The sequence below is a fragment of the Oryzias latipes genome, chromosome 4 (genome assembly GCF_053564925.1).
Source record: "Oryzias latipes strain Hd-rR chromosome 4, Olatipes_Hd-rR_3.1".
NCBI lineage: Eukaryota > Metazoa > Chordata > Actinopteri > Beloniformes > Adrianichthyidae > Oryzias > Oryzias latipes.
In genome coordinates, this window is record NC_136240.1 from 35046370 (window position 1) to 35069931 (window position 23562).

A 23562-nucleotide genomic window follows, 5' to 3' on the forward strand; every position below is an offset into this window, starting at 1 on the left:
TGCAAACACAAAGTAATCTGTTAATCCCAGTTATAAGGTTTTTTTTTAAAGAGACTTATTTGCCACACTTTTAGACTTAGAATGGTTGTACATCAGTCTATTGCTAGTTAATTTAATAAAACCATAAAATCTATTGAAGAAAATGTCATTTTAATTCATATAAGGAATGCCGTCTGAAAACATTGTAATCTGGAATTCATTCTGAATGGGAATTACAGAAAACTGCTAAACTGTCGTTGGACTTGCTTTACTTTATAAGTTCCCACCTGAATTTTTATAACCCTCCCCAAGTTTTTGGCACATGCTTGCAAAGATTTGTGATCTAAAAGAAAGTGACGTTCGTCATTCACCTTTGTTGTGCGATACATCTAAAGATTTTTTCCTGTTCTGCTCAGTGATGGAAGGTTTTCCAGCAGCAAAACTATTAGTGTTTTAGTGAATCTGTCCTGAAAGAGGACATTCTATCTGCTTCACATTTAAGCTGGTGACCAGCTGGTTTGTGGTAACGGAGCAAACCTCTCCCCCTGTCTCATCTTTGATTTATCGTGCTGTCTGGGGGAATATGCATCCTCTCTTTTTTGCCTGGAGCCATCCTGCAGTCATATCCTCACATGCAGGCTCGGCCCAAGAAAGTTTTTAACCACAAAGCCACATTAATGGTTTCCCCGGAGAGCCCGGTGGATACTGCAGGATGAGAAGAATAAACTGACCAAAGGTAGATATAATTTCAAGAAAGACGGCAAGTGTTGAGAAATGAAAAAGCGTTTTTCTAGCAGTTGTCGCGATATCTTCCCCCTTAGAACCTTTTTTTCTACTGAAATACATTCATGTACTTTTATAATCTTATTTTTGGACACAAGAAACATGAGGAAAGTGTGCACGCACACATGTGCAATCACGCACCCACCTAGGCAGGTGGAATTTTGCATGCATGGCTGTGTTTCACTTGTGCTTCCTAGCTGTGGGCATGGTTGCTAGGTTACAAGTGGTTCAAGTCTTTGGAGGGGACCTGACATTAGGGAAAGCAAATTGACCACAGGAGGCTTTAATCTGCCACGAAATAGCAGCCGCACACACGCATGCCAGTAGTTTCAACATTTACGACACAAAAATCAGCTTTTCTGTTCATCTGCACTCTTGTTCCCTCTCACATGGAGACATGAAGTCTGTTTTCTTTATTAGACTGACAGGGTTACTAAAAACAACAAAAGAACATTTGTGCACAAATGAAGGTGAATTCAGACACAATAGCTTCCTGCATCAGGTTAAAGTCTAAGAAAATCACACCAATATGGGGAAACGTTTCTCAAAAATCTCCAGACATAAAGACGTAATTTACCACTTTTCATCTTGATCTGGTCTTAAAGCGTTCCGGGTCGTGTTTTAACTGTGCCATTTTTAGCCAAAACCCCCCCAAAAAAACAAAAAACAGTTATTTTCTAGGACCGTTTCTGCAGCACAGGAGTTTATTAGAAATTCATCCCTGAGTTCCCGGCGGGACTGTTGGCGTTGAGAGTTCTCTGTTTGTGTGCTCTCCCGCTAGCTTACAGCCCCAATCTAACTTTATCGATTGGATTATTGGATCTATCCAGACGTCCAGTTTAGATCCAGATTCCAGCTCAGACGAGGAAAACAAAGACGTTCAAGGATCTATTGGTCTGTTTTATCTATTGCATCAGAATGGAGCGGAGCAGGAAGTTTGTAGCTTCTATGTCATGACTACAAGAATATTTTGAACAATATTTGTTCAGCTGCTCCTGTTTCAAATTAATTTTGATTAAAAAAATAAAAAAATGCAATTTTGAGCTTAATCTTGTTCATAAGAGAAATGCCACAAGAACATTTTAAAAACACAGTATTGATTGGAGTGAGCCTTTATTAAACAATACTTATTTCTTAGCATGAAAAAATTGTCACATTTATTTCACCACTCATTTCTATCTCATTTTGCAAATACCTGAAAAAAACTAACGTGAAAATTCGGTAATCTGATTTCCTTCAAGATTTAACATCTTATGTTTGTAAAATGCCAAAAGATGTAAAACAGAGCGAAACCTTCAGAAAAAGGGCAAAAATTAAAACCAAAAGGGAATCAGACACACAGAGTTACATTTTCTGCATTCACTCCTCTGTGCATAAATTACATGAAACTAAATGGAGGAAATGTCACTGAAGTTACGGGACTTTATGCTCTTCCTGTTCCAGACACAGACGCCACTTTGATAATCTCTTTAACATATTCTTGCTCAAACTCTTAAATTTGCAGCCAATTACCATACATTTGACCACTTTCTGTATGGCCGCATGATGTAAAAGTCCCTTAAATTAACCTGTAATGTTATCTGATTTAATTGGCGGTGCGGATGACTCTGCTGTGTGAGCAATAACCCGATCACCCCTGGGCCATATCAGCTATAATGCATCTATTAAAGTCTGCCCATGACATGCTTGTGATTAGTAACTTTGTTTTCCTGGCTGCAAGAGAGCAAAACCAGAATATGAATGGAGTCGCGTTAATACGATTATCTCCTGCCATCGAACATTAGTCACCACTGATCTGCATGAATGACATTCAGTGTTTTCATATGCACTTTGTGGACACGATCAGCTGGGTTTGGGAAACAGATGGCTTCAAATTCCTGAGAGAATTTCCCTTTTGTGTGTTTGATGTGAATAATTTCATTCACACAAACGTATATGCTGATAACAGGGGATCTATGAAGACAAATCAATAAACAAGGAAAACAGGCTTTCTGGAAACTCCCTGCAGTTTGGGGAAGAGGAAACTCCATGCCGACAAAGTTCTAAATTTGAATTCACACAAGTTGAATGATCGGATCGGTCTGAACAATTCTGTGTTGCTCTTTCACCTGGCTTGAGATAGCTGGACTAACAACCCCACCAAGTGGTCAGGTGAGTCACTATATCAGCTCGCCGTTCATTCAGCAGCCCAACATAAAAAGTAGGAGGATAAACGTGACAGAAACCTGTTTCATCAGGGAAAGATGATCAAGAAGATCAGAAATTATTCTCTTCCCGCTCTCACTTCTTTTCCTACAGGTGTTCTATACGTTGTAATGTGTTATGCATTTTTTTTACTGTATTTCACCTGAAAAATGAGGCCTTCCTGTGAATTCTGACCTCAAAAAGAAGTTGTTTTTTTCTAAGGGACAGTTTAATTTTAATTTAGAGACTCAGACATTTTCCATGACAGAGATGATGGCAAAACGTAAGGACATCTTATCAATTAGTAGAATTAGTGTAGAAAACCTATTCTGTGAATGATGTTAACTTTTTATGATAATCATTACAATCAATAGATTCAACATGATATGTGTCTGGACTGTAAATATGAGTGCAAACATGTCTAGTCATGATTTAGACCAAGTGAAAAGTAAGGAAGATAGCATCATATTCATTTATTTATTTTCCAATCAGTTAATGAGTTGATGGGCTCCATCCACGGAGCTGAGAGGCATTTCCAGTTCAAACTTAGGCTGCTGAGTTTCTTCCACTTGCGGGTAACTCCATTTCCTTAATGACAGGCGACTGTGTGTTTGCTGGTTTTTGCTTGTTAGTTTGCATTGTATGGTCATTTGTCTTTGAGTTTTAACGAAATGACATTTGATTTATGGAAAAGACGAAGTCTGCTTCCAAAAACAGAAGAAGCAAGTCATTAATGTTTGGCGAGATGGCTTACATTTTCATTTTCTCAGAGATGACCCGATCAAACCGTCCTCGATGGGCGCAGCCGTTTAAGAGGAGGAGCTGTTCCTATTCTTTTTAAACTGAGCAGCTACTTGCTTCCTGTCATGGTGTCTGGGAACGAAAAGAACGACAGCCTGATGACTGGGAAGAGCAGACTGTGGATGTTGGATGGATTTAGCCCGAGCCAAAATGAAGATCTGCGCTCTGAAATAGCAAGGCTCCCGAGTCAAACGGAGGAAATGGCAATCAGCAGCAACGTTTCTTTGGAGCAGTGTGCTTCCTCTGATGATGACAACAGGCAAGCTAAACATTTGTGGCTATTATACAAAAACAAAGACGATTAGCAGTGTGCTGAGCGTCTGATGGCAAAAATATACAAAAAACTCTCTTGGAAGTGTAAGAATTGCAGTAACTAAGGGAGCAGTGTGTCATTTTTTACACAGGGAGGATCTTCAAGTATATTTGGGATAAGATTTACAATAAGTCTACGTGTCACTTGGCTAGTGACACCGAGCATGTGTAATGCAGTCAAGAACGCGCTACAGTATTCCCACTGGACTGTCCCTTTCCATACCATAGCCACCCCCTGCCCATGTACTCAGTTGGGAGAAACTTTCTCTATTTCCATTAAATAATTGACTCAGTGTTTACGGGCAGACATGAACCCCATTTAATAATGTAATTAATTATTAACCCTTGCGCTACCTTAGATGACCCCCCCTTCCATTGAGGTGTTCTCCCTACCATGACAAAGGTGGATAAAGGTGGAAAGATTTCATGTAATCCATGGACACCAGTGAAGATCACAAATCATTGAAGAAAAAAGGTTCAGAGCACTGTCTGGTGGGTCTAGATGACCCAACTCCCAATGGTAAAGTGCCTAGGATAGAACAAGGGTTTAAAATTATGCCACCCATACGTCACTACCAAATCTAAGCCCCTGATTGGTCAACTTGTTTAACTCCCAACCGGTATTTTGTACATAGAAGCCAAATACAGACTTAAGCTTGTGTAGCGACTCAAAAGTTTTGAACGTGGAACCCCAAAAAAGGCGCATAAGCTATTGACTTTTCATCAGAACGCGTTTTGTCTAGCTCGGTGTGAATGGAGCATCAGCTGTTGTAGTCATGCATGACTTTGGCTGACATGAACACTGCAATAGCGCACGTCCTCAGCACAAGTTATGCCCACCTGATGTTGGTCTGGAGCCAAAGAGCTCCATCTCATAAACTCCTAAGACTCAGTCAAACAAGATCGTTCCACTATCGACTCTCCAAACCGGAAATGGCTGAGCAGTCTTAACATGAAATATCCATGTAATTTGGATTTTATTGTGATTTTTTTTTCTTGTTTTTTCAAAATTGCTTGAAATAAACAAATCAATCAGAAGGATGATTACAAGTACACTTTATTTGAAAGAAAAAAGGCGAATCGTAGGAAAGAACTACAGAAATCCTGCAGGAGTTAGACTGTTGATGGAAAATAATGCCACTTTCATTGTCACAGGGCATGTATGTGCAAAAAACAACACAATCCGGCTTTCGTCTTCAGTGTAACCAATAAAAGGTTTCTATAGATTCTGTGGTTAAAGCACCTTTCAGCTCATGCTGACTCAGACTGTTTTTCTGTTCTGAAAGCTCTCACTTGGAAACTAAACTCCATGTTTTTCATGTTTGCAAACAGACTGTTGTGCTAATGTTGCTGTAGGGGGTTGAACTGAATCACTGCAGGGTTTTTATTATTTGTTCCAGTTAGTCATTTAGAACATTCAATTCAAATTCCTGTAGGCAATGAAAGTACAAGAAGCATTTTTTTTTCAGGAACTGTATGATAAACTGAGTGATACTGAAGTTTGGCCTTTTATCCACTTAACTGAACAATAGAGATGCAATGGCTACGTTTCAGAGCTCCCCATTACTGCTCACACACCAGTGACTTTGATTTTAATCAATACTTTTCTGATATCCAATAATGAAAACAGATCTCAACCCAAACATTTACAGGAAGGTTCATATTCAGACCGTGTGGTTTCAGAAAATCTAAGAGCATCTGAGTTACCTCCCTAATGAGGGAGGCCTGCAGGCTACAACTTTGATCACATCGTTTGAAGAAATACATGCGAAGTGAGCATTTGTAACCCTCTTGGCTCCAAAGGCATTTAAAAAAGACAAATTTCTGCTTGTAGGTGCATGCAGAAACAGAAGGGGAATAGCGGAGCCTGTCCCGGTTTGTTTGGCAGACTGAAGCCTCCAAGTGGAGTCGACCAGGCAAAAACAAAAGTAGACAAATATTTTTAAATCAAGGAAATTCTGACAACAGAAAAGTGTGAAACCAAGAGATTTCAGTGACGTAGTGACTTCAGTTTCCATTTGTGCCGTCAAACTGAATTCTAATTTTAGTTTTGAAACTGTATTTTAAAAAAGTCAACTTCCTTCTGAAGTTTGTTTTTTTCTGCAACTTGCATTTTTTAATATAAAATACAGCACATGCAGGTATTCTATGGAACATGTATGTTAGTTTCAAGAATCAGACATGGGTTCCACAATTTTTCCAGAATTTTTACCCATTTTTTCATTTCTATTAAAAACTAATTTTGCACTCCTACGTTAATGAAGCTGTTACGTGTGGTTTGCGCAGTAAGTTTGTATCAAGTGTCATTGCGCAATAAGTACGAAAAAAACTGCTTGTTAGAAACATGAATATTATAATTTGTACAATAACTGGTATTTTTGTACAATTACCGGTATGAAGCTCATTGAGACAACTGTGTTGTGATGTTGGGCTATAAAATAAAATTGAATTAAGCTACAATAAACACATTGAATTATGCATTCATTTTCTGTCAAGTATCCAATGATCCAAGCATTGATGAAAAGGCAAGAGAGTCGAGTATTACAGTCTGAGCAGAGACCTGCAGACAATCAGTGGCAGATTGGTTTCTTTCACAGCCTCACAGAGTTATGTTGGAAAAGAAAATGGAATAAGTCAAGAGGTGTGAAAGTCCTTGAAGCTCTCACCTTTCATAGGATACTTATGTGCACGTCTATGTATGCTTATTTTTTCACTTATTCACAAGAAGGAAATGATACCAAACGGGCCAGAAGCACAAAGGAGTTTGAAGGCGTCGTTTTGTTAGAGACTAAAGGACACAAAGTTTGGATAAGTGTGGCTGTTTGAGCTCTAATGACCCACTCTGATGTTAGCATGTTCTTGTGATGTTTTGTTGATGTTGGAGGACATATATAAAGAAAATTAGGCTTAAAATTGCCTGAGTATTTTTTTTTATTCAAAGCATTGTGATTTAGGGGCAAACAAAAAAAATGCAGTTTGTAAGAGATCATATGTGTAACATAGAAAACACACTGCAATGTTTCCTTAGCTAAAACTGTATTAAAAGGTCATAAGAAACACTTTAAAAGATGATCAGAGTGGGTCAGTTTGCCCATGACCTTCACACTTCTCGATTTTAGCAGCAAAGCAACTAAACGGATGTGGAGGACATTTGCTGAGGCTGCCAAACAGAACTTGTGTTTGATTCAGAAGACGTGAATAAAACTTTGACCCAATTAATTTGCGGAAACCTATTTAGTTTACTGGAAAAACATCTCACGTAAGCTTTTGACCCATTCTGTTCGTGTAAAACTAGATGTGGAGCAAACCCAGAGATAATAAATGATGCAGTTTCTCAAATGGCCACTGGAGGTTCGCTTCAGGTGGATTAATTTATTTGATTTGATTTATTGGTTTATTTAAAGCATTAATTGTTGAAAATGCAAGAAAAAAAACAGATCCATCAAACAAATACAAAGACACACTTAAGCGGATTGGGTTTATTAAAAATAGTAATTATTAACTAAAGGTCAAGTAGAGCTATCGGATCTATTGCTTGAAAAGGAGTAGGAGAAATCTAACTTTCATAACCCCAACCCTATTATTTAATTCAAATATATTTATTTAAAAGTTGTTGTTTTTTTATTCTAACTTTCACCCCAATAAACATCTACCATGGTCCTGGTGAATACTGGATTCTGGTTGGTTGCTGGGCATGGATTAAAAAGTGATAACCACACACCTAAAAAAGTAGTTCCGATCACGTAGCTTAAATGTTCTGTATCACTGCGCTGGCTTCTTTGAAACTTTTGCTTCGACATCTGGACAAAAACAGGCGGTAAGAGGTTAACTGTTTCTCTGAACTGATGCTTTATTTAACCTACCATGACGACCAGCACATATATGTTTATCGCTTTCCGTTGACGCCGCAGTTGAGGTTGTTGTCAGCTCAGCCGTTCCCATACATGTACCACGTATCAAATAGTCCGCTTTTGTGAAGAAAAGTGATCTACACTGAGAAATAACAAGAACAAAGCACAAAAAATTGATTGACTATTGATTTCTTTTGAATGTGACCATGGTATAAGCAGGAGTATCTGTTATCAGAAGTTAACACACTTTGCGACAGCAGCCGCATCATCCCTTACTTACTGCATGGTGTGAAACATGTTTGTAATGTAGATTTTTTTATTTTCAAGTCACGTTTGGAAAGAAGGTGTTGTTATTTATATCCCACTCTGATACTTTTTCAGCTTTTTTTTTAATTCTTTGATTGGCAGTTGAATGGACTCATGAAGCTCCTCAACAAAATCCTGCCTTTACTCTGTCCCGCCTCATTGTCCATTTCAATAATGGTGTTTGGTGGGCAGGGTAAAATCTGGTCGACATGCCCATCCCTCTAAGGGTTTTCATTTTTACCGTTCAGAATTCTACAGGTGATGTGGGTGAGGATCATTCTAGTCTGTATGTGTCTTTGTGTGATGATTACAAACAGTGTTTCACTTCTGCCTGTTAAATGTCAAGGTTGGGTTCCAGTATGTTAATCCTAGAGAAGTAATTCATTTATTTTCTTTTTCATCTTTTATTTTTGTGTACGGCACTTTGCGTCATGTAAATAAAGCTCGATTTGATTGGAGTATGCTGCGTCTTTTCATGAAATCTCACTGTCTGTCATTTCAAATCAGGTTTTTGCCTGAACCCGATTTGCAGAGCCTCCCTTTAAAGTCGGTAAAGTTTTAAACATGTTTTAAAATTTTGAAAGTTTTTGAGAAGTTCTTGCTGTCATTAGACCGGATCCATGTCAATGCACAAAACACAACAGTTTTTGGGGATGAAATCTTGGAATTTTGCAGACTAAAGTGTAGAATCTTCAGATAATGTATCAAAACATTACCGTCAAGAGTCACAGCGTTTGCCTGGAAGGAAAAGTATCCCACCTTTCTATGAGCTACAAGGCACAACAATCCATCCATTATGCCACTTTCTTGTTTAAGAAAACAGGTTTCAAAAGTCCAAAAATTATCCTTAACTTATCACCTAAATAAAAAACATGTGTAATTAAAAAAAAAATTAAGTTATTTATTTCTGTAATAAAAGAAGCCTCATCAGCAGATATCAAGAAACTATAGAAAAAAAGAGATTCAAACAAATTCAATGACTACACTAGCATATACTGATTAGCATGTTAGCACATTGCCACAGCATGAAAATCCGCTCAATCAGGCCAGAGTGGAGGAACAGAAGTGCTGCAGGTTATTGACCCTTTCCCTTTGGAGTTCAGTCCACATCCTCTGGCTCCTTTTGCTCAGCTGGTTTCTCCATTTGAATGAGATCGGCATCTTCACAGCCTTATTACAGGCACACCGGAGGAACAGTTTGTGTTTGTTTTGTGACCATATGGCCCCCATTAGTAGGGTAACGACCCGGCAGTCCCTTCAGGACATACACTCATTTATGAATTTATGCGAGTGTGTGTGTGTGTGTGTGTGTGTGTGTGTGTGTGTGTGTGTGTGTGTGTGTGTGTGTGTGTGTGTGTGTGTGTGTGTGTGTGTGTGTGTGTGCGTGCGTGTGTGATATGACCTTGGAGACCCTCCAGGATATTTAACGCTGCCCCCAGTGGCCACTTGCACAGATGAAGCCTCTACACGCACCATTTGCCCTGCAACCACTGCTTGGATTGTGAGGCTTCCAACACACACATTTGTGAAAATCATTTTTTGTGTTTTTATGTTTTTTTTTAAGGCAAAATGCTATTTTTCAAGCCATGACATGACTGCCATTTCCCTTAACAAAAGGTTGTCTGTTTAGGTGTACTACAGGAATACTTCATACTGAGTCCATACTAAAAGTGAGGCAGTACACTTGAGGTTTACTCGACCATCTATACATTGTAAACTTAAATGTTCCAATTTAGTCAGAAGTTGTATTCAGTACTTCCTACATTACACGTACATGGTCCATAGTATCCCTGCTGTACTTATACACCAATGTAGAAAATGCAACTAAAATTTCCTAAAACAAAAGAAAGGAAACGTTTTGATCTGACAGAGTTTAGGAGCGGCGGTGGCGGCGGGAGATCCAGCTCGCCGTGCACACAGGGAAGGTCAAGAAGAGGCAGAAACAGCTTTAGTTTAGCAGTTCCTAGAATTTTACTAGACTCCTTCAGCTCACAAACTCACAATCAATTCTCTGTTTTACTGTCTTAAAGAAATCTTTTTTAAAACTGCAACTGAATAGTGAAATATTACATTATTTTATGACATTTTTAGAGCTGTACATATTTTTGAAAATATTTAGAGCTTAATAAAATAAGGAAAAAGCATTACAAACCCACTACTGCATTCAAATAGGAATTTATTACTTAAAAGACCATTTTACCAATAAATATGTATCTGATATTATCCTAAACAACTCAAAATAATACATAAACATTCAAATTGAAATAAAACAAGCCATTTTTATAATGCATAAGTTATAAAACCTGCAGAAAAACTGTTTTATGTCAGAACTCTATGGTCAAAACACACAGAAATCTGGAAGCCTTCATGAACCTGGTGAATAAAATAAAAAAACTGGCTGTATTTTAAAACATTCGTTTTTATCCAAATGTGATCGGAGGTATTCCATAAAGACTGATGTGACTGAAAGTGAAGATTCAAACTTTTTGATTCAGCAAGAAAAAAACAGTTTGAGTAAAGTCCAACAATATCACAATGTTTTCCTCGAGAACTTGCAGGAACAGAGCATTTTGGTGCTGCAGAGGACTCAGAATAAAAATAAAAAGTCTTCATTTCCTGTGTTATGGATGACTGGGAACAGTCTTTGTTTTGTTTTTTTTATTAGATTTTATTTGTGTGTGTCGTCACTCTGCGTGTTGAATGATCTTCAGGACCGGAATCAGTCACACATTTGGCACAAGAGAAATTAAAGCGCAATGCTCACAGAGGTCACAAACACAAGGATGTCAAGACTACAAAAAGACAATAACGGCTTCAAATATGGAGTTTACATTTATTTAAGTCTAAATTAATGCAACTGTGAAAGTATAAAGTTTAAATGTGAAAGGTTTACAAACTATATATAAACCATAAATACTCATGTTCAAAATCAAATATTTTAAAAATAAAACTAATTCATAGCCTTTTAAAATCTCTTTCTAAACAAGCTATTTTAACTGTTAAAACAAAAGGTTTACTATTAACGTCTCAAAAAATAAAAGTTGTCTTTCAAAATTAAAAAGAATTAAGCAGCGTTAAACTTTTGTTCGTCCTTCAATCAAGACTTAAAAAAGAAAGTGTGCAGAAAAACGCTTGAACTGTATTTTACATCCAATCCTAAAGCTTTAAACGGCATAACTCTTCATCATAGGACATACTACTACTTAAAACCTTTACCTGTGTTTGAAAATAATTGGTATTATAATATGTAGATTGGCATTAAAAGATGTTTCTCCATTTGTTTACAGTAATTTTACTGCTGTAAAAGATTGTTTTGTTACAATGTGCAAAAAGTACAGATTAATTTAAAGCCATGTCTGTGGTTTTACTATTTTTAAAGACCTACTCTAATGAACATTTGTATTTTTAAACATCTTGTGACGTTTTCTGATTATGGAGGACATATTGAAAGAAAATTAAGCTCAAAATTGCATTTCTGAGTATTTTTTCATCATATGATGCACCATAAGCTAGCAGGACAGAACTCTCCTCTGCAACAGCGAGGGGAAGTGGGGGCGGGGTTACTGCGCAGGAACAGTCCCGCCCACAACTCTAATGACTTTCTAATGGACTAGTGCCACTCTGCAGGAATGAAGACTATTTTTTTATGTTGTGCTTTTTTATGGCTCAAAATGAAAAAAAAAGACCTAATTATAATTAAAAAAAACACTGGGAATGTTTGAAAATAGCATTGTAATACCATAATTTTTGTCAAACAGGGTGGGTCTTTGAAGATTTTTGTTAACATTTTAACATTAAAAAAGTATCTTGAAGTCACTTTAAAAACTAAATCAATATTTTATTAAAGGTATTAGAAGAAACTGTTTTTAATTTCATTTATATTATACATTATATCCCTCCATGCGTCTTCCTCCGCTTATCCAGGACCGGGTTGCGGGGGCAGCAGTCTAAGCAGAGATGCCCAGACTTCCCTCGCCCCAGCCACTTCCTCCAGCTCCTCTGGGGGAACCCCGTGGCGTTCCCAGGCCAGCCGAGAGACGTAGTCTCTCCAGCGTGTCCTGGGTCTTCCCCGGGGCCTCCGCCCAGTGGGACTTGCCCGGAACACCTCCCCAGGGAGGCGTCCAGGAGGCATCCGGACTAGATGCCCGAGCCACCTTAACTGGCTCCTTTCGATGTGAAGGAGAAGCGGTTCTACTCTGAGCTCTCTGCGGGTGGCCGAGCTTCTCACCCTTTCTTCAAGGGAGCGTCCAGTCCCCCATGGAGGAAGCTCATTTCAGCCACTTGTATTCGGGACCTCGTTCTTTGGGTCATGACCCAGAGCTCATGACCATAGGTGAGTATTGGAACGAAAATCGACCGGTAAATTGAGAGCTTTGCTTTTTGGCTCATCTCTCTCTTCACCACAACGGACCGATACAGCGTAACTACGGATGCCGCTCCGATCCGCCTGTCAATCTTACGCTCCGGTCTCCCCTCACTCGTGAACAAGACCCCAAGGTATTCAAACTCCTCCACCTGGGGCAGGGAGACTCCACCCACCGAGAGATGGCAAGCTACCTTTCTCCGGTCGAGAACCATGGCCTCAGATTTAGCGGTGCTGACCCTCATCCCGGCCGCTTCACACTCTGCTGCAAACCGCCCCAATGCACGCTGGAGGTCCTGGCTCGATGAAGCCAACAGGACAACATCATCTGCAAAGAGCAGAGAGGAAATCCTGTGGTCCCTAAACCAGACCCCTTCCGGCCCCTGGCTGCGCCTAGAAATTCTGTCCATAAAAACTATGAACAGAACCGATGATAAAGGGCAGCCCTGCCGGAGTCCAACGTGGACTGGGAACAGGTCTGACTTACTGCCTGCTATGGTAACCAAGTTCCTACTCCTAGACCCGACAGCCATCAGTAAGGCACCCTCTACAGGATACCACGGGGGACGCGGTCGAACGCCTTCTCCAAATCCACAAAACACATCTGGACTGGATGAGCGAACTCCCACTATCCCTCCAGCACCCTAGATAGGGTGTAGAGCTGGTCCACTGTTCCACGACCACTGTTGTTCCATAATCCGAGGTTCGACTATCAGATGGACTCTCCTCTCCAGAACCCTGGCATAGACTTTCCCAGGGAGGCTGAGGAGTGTGATTCCCCTGTAGTTGAAACACACCCTCCTGTCCCCCTTCTTAAAGAGGGGAACCACCACCCCTGTCTGCCAGTCCAGTGGTACGGTTCCCGACTGCCACGCGATGCTGCAGAGACTTGTCAGCCAAGACACTCCCACAGCATCCGGAGACTTGAGGCACTCAGGGCGGACTTCATCCACTTCCGGGCCTTGTCACTGAGGAGCTCGTTGACTACCTCAGTGACTTCAGCCCGGGTAATAAGCAGCCTCACCCCAAAGTCCTCATTCTCTGCTTCTTCAAAAGAAGGCGTGACAGTGGGATTGAGGAGATCCTCGAAGTATTCCTTCCACCGCCCAACAATGTCCCCAGTCGAAGTCAATAGCCCCCCACCTGCACTGAAAACGGTGCCTTTCCCCTCCTGAGGCGCCGGATGGTTCGCCAGAATTTCTTCGAGGCCAACCGATAGTCCTTCTCCATGGCCTCACCAAACTCCTCCCAGGACTGAGTTTTTGCATTGTACATTATATACATATTTTATTTATATTTTATTTACTCTTCCAGTTTTAATAGTTTTCCCAAGAGGATTTTGGGGTTGTATGTAACCCTTGTGCTATCCTAGGCACTTTACCATTGGGAGTTGGGTCATCTAGACCCACTAGACAGTGCTCTGAACCTTTTTTCTGCAATGATTTGTGATCTTCACTGGTGTCCATGGATTACATGAAATCTTTCCACCTTCATCCACCTTTGTCATGGTAGGGAGAACACGTCAATGGAAGGGGGGGGGGGTCATCTAAGATAGCACATGGGTTAAGGTAACAAATTCTCTGGTTTAGTGTCTTCACACCCGGTAGAGGTAAAAATCTAACGTTTTAGAGCCTTAATACATGGGGGGGGGGGGGGCATTAAGAAATCCTCCAAAAGAGCACACGTTTAAAGGAAACCTTTCAACTTTCCATTGTAACTAATCTGAGTTTGACAGTGTTCATTTGGAGAAGGTGAGAGACAGAACATGGCGGATCCATCTGAGGTTTCATCCCAGCTTTCTGCTGGAGCCGTTTCCATTGCTGCTGTTTTCATAACCCTTCAGAGGTTCAAATCACAGCAACCCCTCATGCTGGTTTATTTCAATAATGTTTCTGGTTTTTGTATCAGTGAAACGTAATCTTGAATGCGAATCATTTCCTTCTCTGCTGTGGACATAAATAGCTGCCCAGCTGGTTGCATTTTTGATGTTGGTTTCCTCTTTCATTTCGGTCGCTCCCCCTCTCTATTTGTCTCTCTCCATCAAACCCTTCTGGGTACCAATTAGGGCTTAAAGCTGCTACAGTGTGTGCCCATAGGTGTGTGCACGAGTGTGTGTGTGTGAGTGCATTTTGAGTTTGTTTCTTGCTGCTTGTGTGAGAATGCCAGCTCAGACAACAAGCTATAGACTACCTGTCAACATGCACTTCAATGCTCACCATCTGCTCAAGCTGCAGCGCGGTCTTCATTTACCCACAACAGTAAACTCATGAGAAATGCAGGAATCTGATTGAAATATTTCATAAATGGCTGCTGAAAGCGGCAGTGAGTTTCTCTGCGAGTACAGTATGCGTGTCTCTGAAATGTTGCATAACAGTTGCTCATAAAATATTGCTTTTCGTTCTCGTGCATTCACCAACATGACAACAGCACAAAGGTGGAGAAAACCGCAAGAAGTGTGACGCCAAAAATCCCAAAGATCTCTGCTTTCCACACTTCCTGCTCGATGTGTGGAACGCACAACGATCCAAGAGGCGCCTCTTCAATCTGCTGCATCCGTGAGAAGAAACGGACCAATCCGAGAGCATCAGTCTGGAAAGCAGCTTAAAGCGGCGTTAGCCCCTCCCAACTCCTCTGGCATCACAACCAACAACTCACAGTTCGTCCCTTTACAATCGGGTGAAGTGCACTTTCAGATGGTGGCAGCATTCACAGCACGTCTCTCAGCTGTTATCCTGCTGACTCCCCACAGATATGTGACCTGAAATGGTTTGAAGTGTGATGTGTGGACACAAGACTGCAAGAAGAGGTGCAGCTCTGTGTCGATGCACACAGCGGCTTATGCCAAGAGAAACATCAGTGAAGCGTGAACAGGGTCGGTCATGTTGGCTTCAGTTTTCTCAACACAACAGAATGGAGAGCCTAAAAATGAAAAAGACCAAAACAAACAAAAACAAAAAACAGAAATGTGTTGTGTCCACACAGCTGTCAATCAAATGACTAATCTTTTAGCTCTGACGTGCAAATCACACCAACAACGCACCGTTAAAGATCACAACAACCAAATAAAAGCTAAATAAATAAATAAACAAACGTTACATTTTCGAAATTAAAAAATTCAGAGACTGAAGCACAATTCCAAATTAAAGAAACAAAATAAATGAAACGCTTCAGGAAACAAATGCAATTTCCTGATATAAAAATGAAATGTTAAGAAAAGAAAATGAGAAACTGGAAAAGGTACAATGGGACATCACTGATTGGATCTTCAATGTCTGCATACTAACAAAGGTTTTAGGTTTAGTATCACTTCATGCCAACACTTCAACACTTTTGGTTGAAATGATGGATAATTATCATCCAATCAGTGATGTCCCATGATTTCATTTTGATTTCTGGAAATTACTTTTATTTCCTGAAATGATTAATTTTTATTTTGTTTCAGTTTTTTTATTGTGTTTTAGTCTCTAGAATTTAGATTAGATTTCTAAAATGTAACTTTTTTAATTATTTGTTTTGCTTTTTTAATTGTTGTGATTTTTATATGTTTTTGCATTGAGTGAAATGTTGATGCCCTTCAGGGCCACCGTACTTTAACCATGCACCTCAGATAAAAGCAAAAGGCTTATTTTTAGAAAAAAATCCAAACAATTTTAATAAGATAATGTTTACTTTTGGTGTTAAATTGACTAAATGTGCTATTTTCAATTTGAAATGTAGTGATATTTGGAACCTCGTGGGGTCTTTTGATCCACTGCAAAAATCTTTTGCCTCCAGACAGTGCCGGCCCTGGTCTTCCGGGGGCCCTAAGCCAGATTTAATTTGTGGGCCCTCTAACTGATCAGCAGCACCAACAAAACGCAACTGTTGTTTTAATAAAAATGAGATATATCTAGTGCAGAATGTTGGAAAGAAGTGCCTTCACTGTTGTGCGTCTGTGCACAAATGTATGACTGTCCTTTAAGTAATAATGAAACAATAAGTTTGATTTGGGTTCCATATTGGGTAGATTTGAACTTACCAGCAGCAACATCAACATTTTCCCTTTCAACAGAAGATGTGGTGACAGGAGTTTCCTCTGCAGCTAAAAAACAAGAATTATTATACAATAATTATTGATGAAGTTAATAAAATAACTATAGCAGAATACTACTAATAGTTTAGTGGTTCAGTTAAAATCTGTGTGCAGGTTTTTCACAATGTCATGATCTTTTTATATATTTATGAGAAATAGATTGTTTGATTATATATTTGCACAAGATCATATTTATTTATTTATTAAGAACAGTTTGGGGCTCCATACTCTTCAGCCGCTGTTTATGGAAAAAAAGGGGTTATGCAGACACTGTTTTTTAAATTACTTTACATGCCACATGAAGGGATGTGGATGCTGCACCTCCTCCAATACTTTTTGATACTTTTTGAGAGCAGAAGAAAATGTTGGCTGACACGGAACTGTGCAAAACATCCTCATTATGTAAAACCAAAACTGTGAAATACAAATGAGAAAGAAATGTACCTATTTATAAATAATAAATGTGAATAATAATTTGAGTATAAATGGAAATATAAGCATTTATACACTTCTTATTCTATTATTTTGTATGTTCATAATTTTAAAATGAGTACATTTATTTTATTTGTCATTAATAAATTAGAACCTTTATTTCCTATGTATTTGGCAGTTTTGATTCTCCATATTTCATGCCAATGCAAGATTTTAAGACACTTTGTTGAAAAAGTCAGACTACCAGACTGTCTATAACAGATAAACAGCAGTTTCTATACTGACATAAACCGGAAAATGCAGAACGCACTAAATATGTGTTAGCAAAACAATTAAACAATACAATAACGTGAGTTAAACATTTATCAGCCATCACCATTGTCGTTATTTAATCTTCTCTTCGCCGTTTTGGAAGGTCATGTCTGACCTCATCCAGGAAACTTGGGTATCAGAATTATTTTAGAGTTTTCCATTGGAAATTACGACAAACGGGGTCGTTTATGTGCAAACTTCACCTGTCTTTTTCTAACTTTACCGAACTTCGGATCAATTAGTATTTTAAATCGCGAATGCACAGAAATACTGGATAATGTAAAAAATATGGCCCCATCATCCTCCAAACTTACCTTGTGATTGATGCTGAAGTTGTTCATCTTTTTTCAGCTCCTGATGGTTAAAGTCTATGTGGCATGAAGTGCTCTTGTTGTCGCTTTGATCAGCGTGACAAAATGCACTCGTTTTTTTTCTTTTCTCAACTTTATTGAAACAAAATGCGCTCGTAAATGCACACTGTGCCAGGCTTAGATGCAGTGATGTTGGCCAATCGTTGCTGAGAGTGGCGTAACGTCATTATTTGGGTTGCCAGATTGGTTCAGGTGTGTTGACAAGGGGGATCATTAAAGTGCAGGCAACTTTCTTTTGCACAACATTCACAGCTATGAAATAGGTTGCCAGATTTGGGTCTTTTTTTTTATTTTATTTTTTCGCCACTTCGGGGCCCTGGTGGTGACGGGGGCCCTACGCGGCTGCGTAATTCGCGTATAGGGAGGGCCGGCCATGCCTCCAGATTTGCATCAAGTTAGAGATGAAGGGGGAGGGGGGGTAGCAGTTGCTTTTCTGACATCTGATTGGATAACAGTTTTATTAAAAAAAAAAGTATCTGAACCCTCAGGAAACCAGAGGCTTTCAAAGTCATCCTTTCATTCTTAGATCCTCCAAACCTAAAACAGGTGAGTAACAGATGCAGAGTTAAATGAAACCAAAAGTGAGTGGTGCAAACTGAATGACAGTTTCCCCGTTGAGCTAAATTGGAGGTCTTCCTCCCACCATACCGTCTTTAGCCCTTCACGCACATGCATCCTATACCTTCCTCTCTCTTGCAGTATAATGTCATGCAGACACACATCGCCGCCAGCCTTCAGGCCATGGGGATTGAATGCAGCTTATATTTATAAAGGCTGGCGGTCTGTTCTAACATATGTTCTCCTTCACAAAGTCATCAGTGACAAACTTTTTTCTCTGGGGCTTCATTGTTCCTACATTTAGCTTAAGATCCAGAACGCCATAGGCGTCAAGTCAATATTTCAAATGAGACTTTGTAGGACGTAAGCTTTTGCAAAAGAGGTAAATGTATAGAAATGTGCGGTACTGTGCAAGTACTTCCAACAAAGAACTCTTTCAAAAATATAAAGGATTTTATATCTATTCGTCTATTTTCCAAACCTGCTTATTCCCTTTTGGTATCTCAGAGTTGCTGGAGCCTATTTTTGAGTTTATTTCATTTACAAAAGAAAAAAATCCAAAACAAATCCACATTCGGTGCTCCTATATTTTGTCTTCAGACCAGCATCAGTTTTTACACTACCTTCCACCGAATACAATTTGTATGGCGAATTGATGGACACTTGTCCAAAAATGTGTTCATAAACTTTCCACACCCGCTGCGTGTGGGAGGAGCTACTGTTTTCAGCCTACATCACTACATTGACTGTATATCTCATGTACATTGAGACACAGACGATGTTGAGAGATCAGGTTTATTTATTCTCCTGAGCCCGCTTTTAGTGGGGGCAGAGGGAAGGGGTGTGGCCTGTTAAGATGCTCACTATTGCCGATTGGGGAGAGTAGTTGCTATAAAAATGTAGACCAAGGCCGACATAGACCAATCCCTGCTTACAATGAACGTCTGATTCCAACATGGCGATGGATATATAGCAGAAAAAATGGCGACTGAATTGACTTAAATTTGTTGGAAAAGGAATGAAGTCATTTTCTGTGGGTGACGTGTCACTCGCTCTGTCTCGTCAATGGAGCGAATGCGGCTTCTGTGGTACACTTCTAACGTCAGGCATTTGGACAACCAGTCTACCAAACCGGTGCTGATGATCATCGGTGTCACACAGGTTAAAATCCGGTCATGAACTGAAGCAGAAAGACTGTGTGGGAGGCTTCAAACCGCCAGACTCCACTACCAAGGTGTGGTTCTTACACCTGTCAGAGAGGTCTGTCCAGAAGTGTCTTCATGGAGGAGTTTTCAGGAATGTCGCTCAATCAGTGAACCTTTGTTCTTCCATCCAAGAAACCATCACACTAAGCAGAAGCTGCTTCATGCCTCATTTGTGCTTGTGAGTTCCATGAATTACACACAGATTTTCAGATGTATGCACAAAATATGCCCCCTGTCTGCCCTTGTTATTGGATGCCCTCTCGCTATGACTAATGACAGACATCAGGGTGCCAAATGTCCCATGCAGGACACTGTAGGCATTTTTCTGCAACAGGAGGGAAACAACATCTGTTTGACTGCTGAACGCTACACTGATTCATCAGTCTCACAAACACACCTCGTCTTAAAGTCACAGTCAGCTGTTTCCAAAATGCACCAAAGGGAGAGCTCAAAGCAGCCTCCATCATGTCGAATCAAACTGTGGCGCTGATGGCGTTTTCAATCATAAATAACAATAAAACTATGTTAGTAAATGGCAAGGGAGGAAAAACGTTTCTGCTGCTCGGTTAATAAGTTTAGCCTCAATTTGCATTTAAAACAGGTTTGGTTCTCCTGCTTGTGAAGGACTGCTCTGAAGGACACTCAGCCAGATGCCAACTCCCTGATGTGGACAGAAAACAGCAGACATTTCATTCTGCAGCACCGTCCCTCGAACCTAAAAGCTGCTCCAGAAACATGCAGAAATCCCAGCGTCTACTGTTTTCTGGATGGACGTCCTTTATCTCCACCTACCAGTTTTCTGACAGGACAAAGCTGTGGCGTCTGTTAGCTAGGCTGACATGGTTGTAAAGCCCACATGCTACAACACGTGTCCTTGAGGTCTCCTTCATGGGGGATACTTTTCACAGGCCTCGCTTTAAAAAACGTTTTTAATGAAAGTCAAAGGTGCAATAGGATTTAAAGTGTATTAACTGCGGAATTATTGTGGAGGGAAGAACTTACGAGTAAGTGGATGAAAAAAACTCTGTGCCTTAAGGAGATAGACTTTTAAGAAAAACTTGAGAAAAGGGATAAACGGATTTAAAAAATGCTAATGAGCATTTTGATCATGCTGTAGAAAAAGCTTTTCTTCTTTTACAGCCTTTCCTATCAAAAATAATGGCAATTCGGCTTAGAAGAACCAACAAAAGGTGCAAGATTAAAAACCAACACAAAAAGAAAAACCTCTCATCATTATGGAGTCAGGCTCAAAGGTCGCCAATCGTATGGTTCTCCTGCTTTGTCACCAAATTCTTTTGGGCATTTTACAGAAGCTTAGCGATTCCAGGCTAAGTTTACCTGAAACATGTGAGAAGATGAGTTCATCCACAGACAAAGTCCATTTCCAAACCAGGAAGTACCAATTACTGCAGTTCCACTGAGAACCACTGGAGGCAGAATGGAGCGATTTCCTCCTCTGTTAAATCCCATACAATCATATTTACCGGTAAGTTTTCTCAGTGGTCTTTTACATAATTACTATTTTTAGTCCAAAACAAAAAACCTGTGACATTTTTAGGACATACTTTCTGCAGGGCGGCAGATTGGGTCTATTCTTGTCATGGTCAATCATGACAAGTTCTAAGAACACCATGAGCTTTATTCCTTCAACACCAAAGAACATCACACCTGAATCAAGGTGTGCGCTCACTTTGATTGTAAACCTTTATCCTGTTCTTTTTTTGTTTTGTTTTTAACAGAGAATATCTTATGTTGAGTTTCTTCAACCTCAACCCCACATCACGAGGATTATTTTCGTGGTCGACTCTCTTCCTGTCAGCATACGGAAGCACTCGGCTAATGATCTGGGAAGATTTCCTTGCTCCTCTCTGCAGATGCATCCCAACAGCCACAGCAGCCATTTAATAGCTTCGACTGCATTGGTCTTTTATAGCCATGAATTTTAAAGAGGCCCTTCCACTGAATTACTGCACAGTGAGGTGTGCCGAGTGACAGAGTAAGAGCTTTCAGGCATTTTAGGGGACAGGTGTTCAATGTTCTGTCGTTGCATGTGCACTTGTAAAGGCTGTGCATCTTCCTCTTTCCTGCATTCCTCTTTGTGTGTTCTCTTGAAGACCCGACAGAAGTAATCATTCAGGAGCAGATTTAAACGCCAGCACTGTTTTAGGCTTCACTGCATAACCAAATAACGCAGTGTGTGTGTCGCAGTGGCTAATAAGGCGTATTCCTTTTCCAAGCAGCTCAAGGGGAAAATAACCTCCCTGCTTAAAAGAAAGAAAGAAAGAAATATACTTTTACTAGACACAGACTTTTCTCTTCTCTCTCCCTGCAAGTGGACAAATAAATTAAGGTTTAATGGTTTTTCTTGTCCATACTGTCAGGAGCGCAAGCGACACATTTCACTGCCCCTGCAATGTCTTCATCAGCCCTAGGAACTTCTGTCTACGTTAATAATCCCATAACGCCGGTGTAATGGATTCAGCCGAAGCTGCACTTTATCCCAGGTATCCTACTATTTTTACCTCTCTAATTCCAAAGATTATTACAGAAAATACTTTTCCCTCTCATCCCGGCCCACTTGTTCACTCTTTTAGCACCCTGGCCCTTTGGAGGAATTACAGGACTTATTTGGTTTTTGCTGAATTCAGGTTAATCACTGGTTCACGGCGGGGTTTTAGTCTTTGGGTTTTAAAACCAAGCTCCGTCTTCTTCTCTTCAGCTTGCTCATGGCTTCTGTCTCAGTATAAAATGCGGGAAGATGCAGATGCATTCACTGTAAAGATCGTGCACCATCTTTGTGGGCATATTTCTGAAAAAACTTGGTGTCCGTTAAGTGATGGCCAACTAAACGGACACCATTATCAGAAATTAACGCACGCCGTGGAAGCCTGGCGGAGGACAGCTGCTCCCGCAAAACGCGTTAACTTCTGATAATGTGCACTTCCAAGGTCACTCACCCGTTTATACCATGGTCACAAAAGAAAAGTATTCAAGCAGTTTTTAGTACTTTATTCTTGTTATTTTTTCGGTTTAGATCAAAAGCAAATATTTGTTACGTGGTGTGGTGTGGTGCGTTGTCACGGTAACACCACAATGCGCTGAGCCTTTGGGCTATACGAATAAATTGAGCCGGCACTGACCTCGACTGCAGCAAAGGAAAGCAATATCTATGCTGATGATCATGATGCGTTAATAAAGCATCAGATCAGTGAGAAAGTTCTCGTCTTACCGCTTGTTTTTGTCCAGATGATGAAGTAGAAAGATGTTTTAAAGGAGCCGGCGCAGTGATACAGGACATGACCGGAACTTCTTTCTAGACTTGCACACCCGGCAGCCAATCAGAATCGAGTATTCACCCAGACCATGGTTTACATTTTTTTTAATGTTTTTAATATTAATATTCACAAGTTCTTTTTAGAAGTTATAATTTCAATGCCATACTAAAGACCTTTTGTTCTTTAGGTTCAAGGTAATTGTTCTGCCTTCTGTTTACCAATGTTTTAGTGTACGTTTTTTGATATACTTAATTACGTTTAGCTTTTTCTGTCTTTTCAAAGTTCTTTCTTCCCCATCAGTCTGTCAGTGTGGTCATTTGTCTCTGTGTTTCAGTTTCTGATGACTGCAATCCAGCACAGCGCCTGCCCAGGCGGGCAAACTCTGGATGTGTGATGAAGTGCTCCGCTCTGCAAACTGGCAGCAATGTGGACAAATTGATTTTCTGACAGATTAAAAAAGATTAAACCAGCCATAAAAACAAGAAGGAAAGTGCTTAATGGACCACAATAAGGTTTCATATGTATTCTTTTCCTGCTTTTCCTCAGGCCATCCGTCTTTGTTTAGACCGAAGGCCACGCTAACGTGACTGTCATGATAGCTGGACCGTGTCCTTCACATTATTTTGTTGAAATAAAAAACAATGCACCAGGTTCATGCTAATTTCAGCTTTTTAGTGCATCATCTTCAGTTGTAGTCATACTTTAGATAACTCGTCAATACTTCTGGTTCTCTAAAGATATTCAACATTTTACCACAA

The 23562-nt window shown here is 40.0% G+C and overlaps 1 protein-coding gene across 2 annotated transcripts in view; it reads right to left on the reverse strand.

Annotated features, from left to right (window-relative positions):
- The window catches only part of LOC144991963 (uncharacterized), an 83343-nt gene that overhangs the window by 32869 nt on the left and 26912 nt on the right, over positions 1-23562 (reverse strand). The window contains exon 1 of one of the 2 annotated variants that reach the window (XM_078946378.1): positions 7923-8119. The exons of the other annotated variant lie outside the window; for it this stretch is intronic. Within the exon in view, the coding sequence (XP_078802504.1) occupies positions 7923-8001 (79 nt within the window). The 5' untranslated portion in view covers positions 8002-8119. Of the gene's footprint in view, positions 1-7922; positions 8120-23562 lie in introns of those variants that run through there. 2 annotated transcript variants of the gene reach the window in all.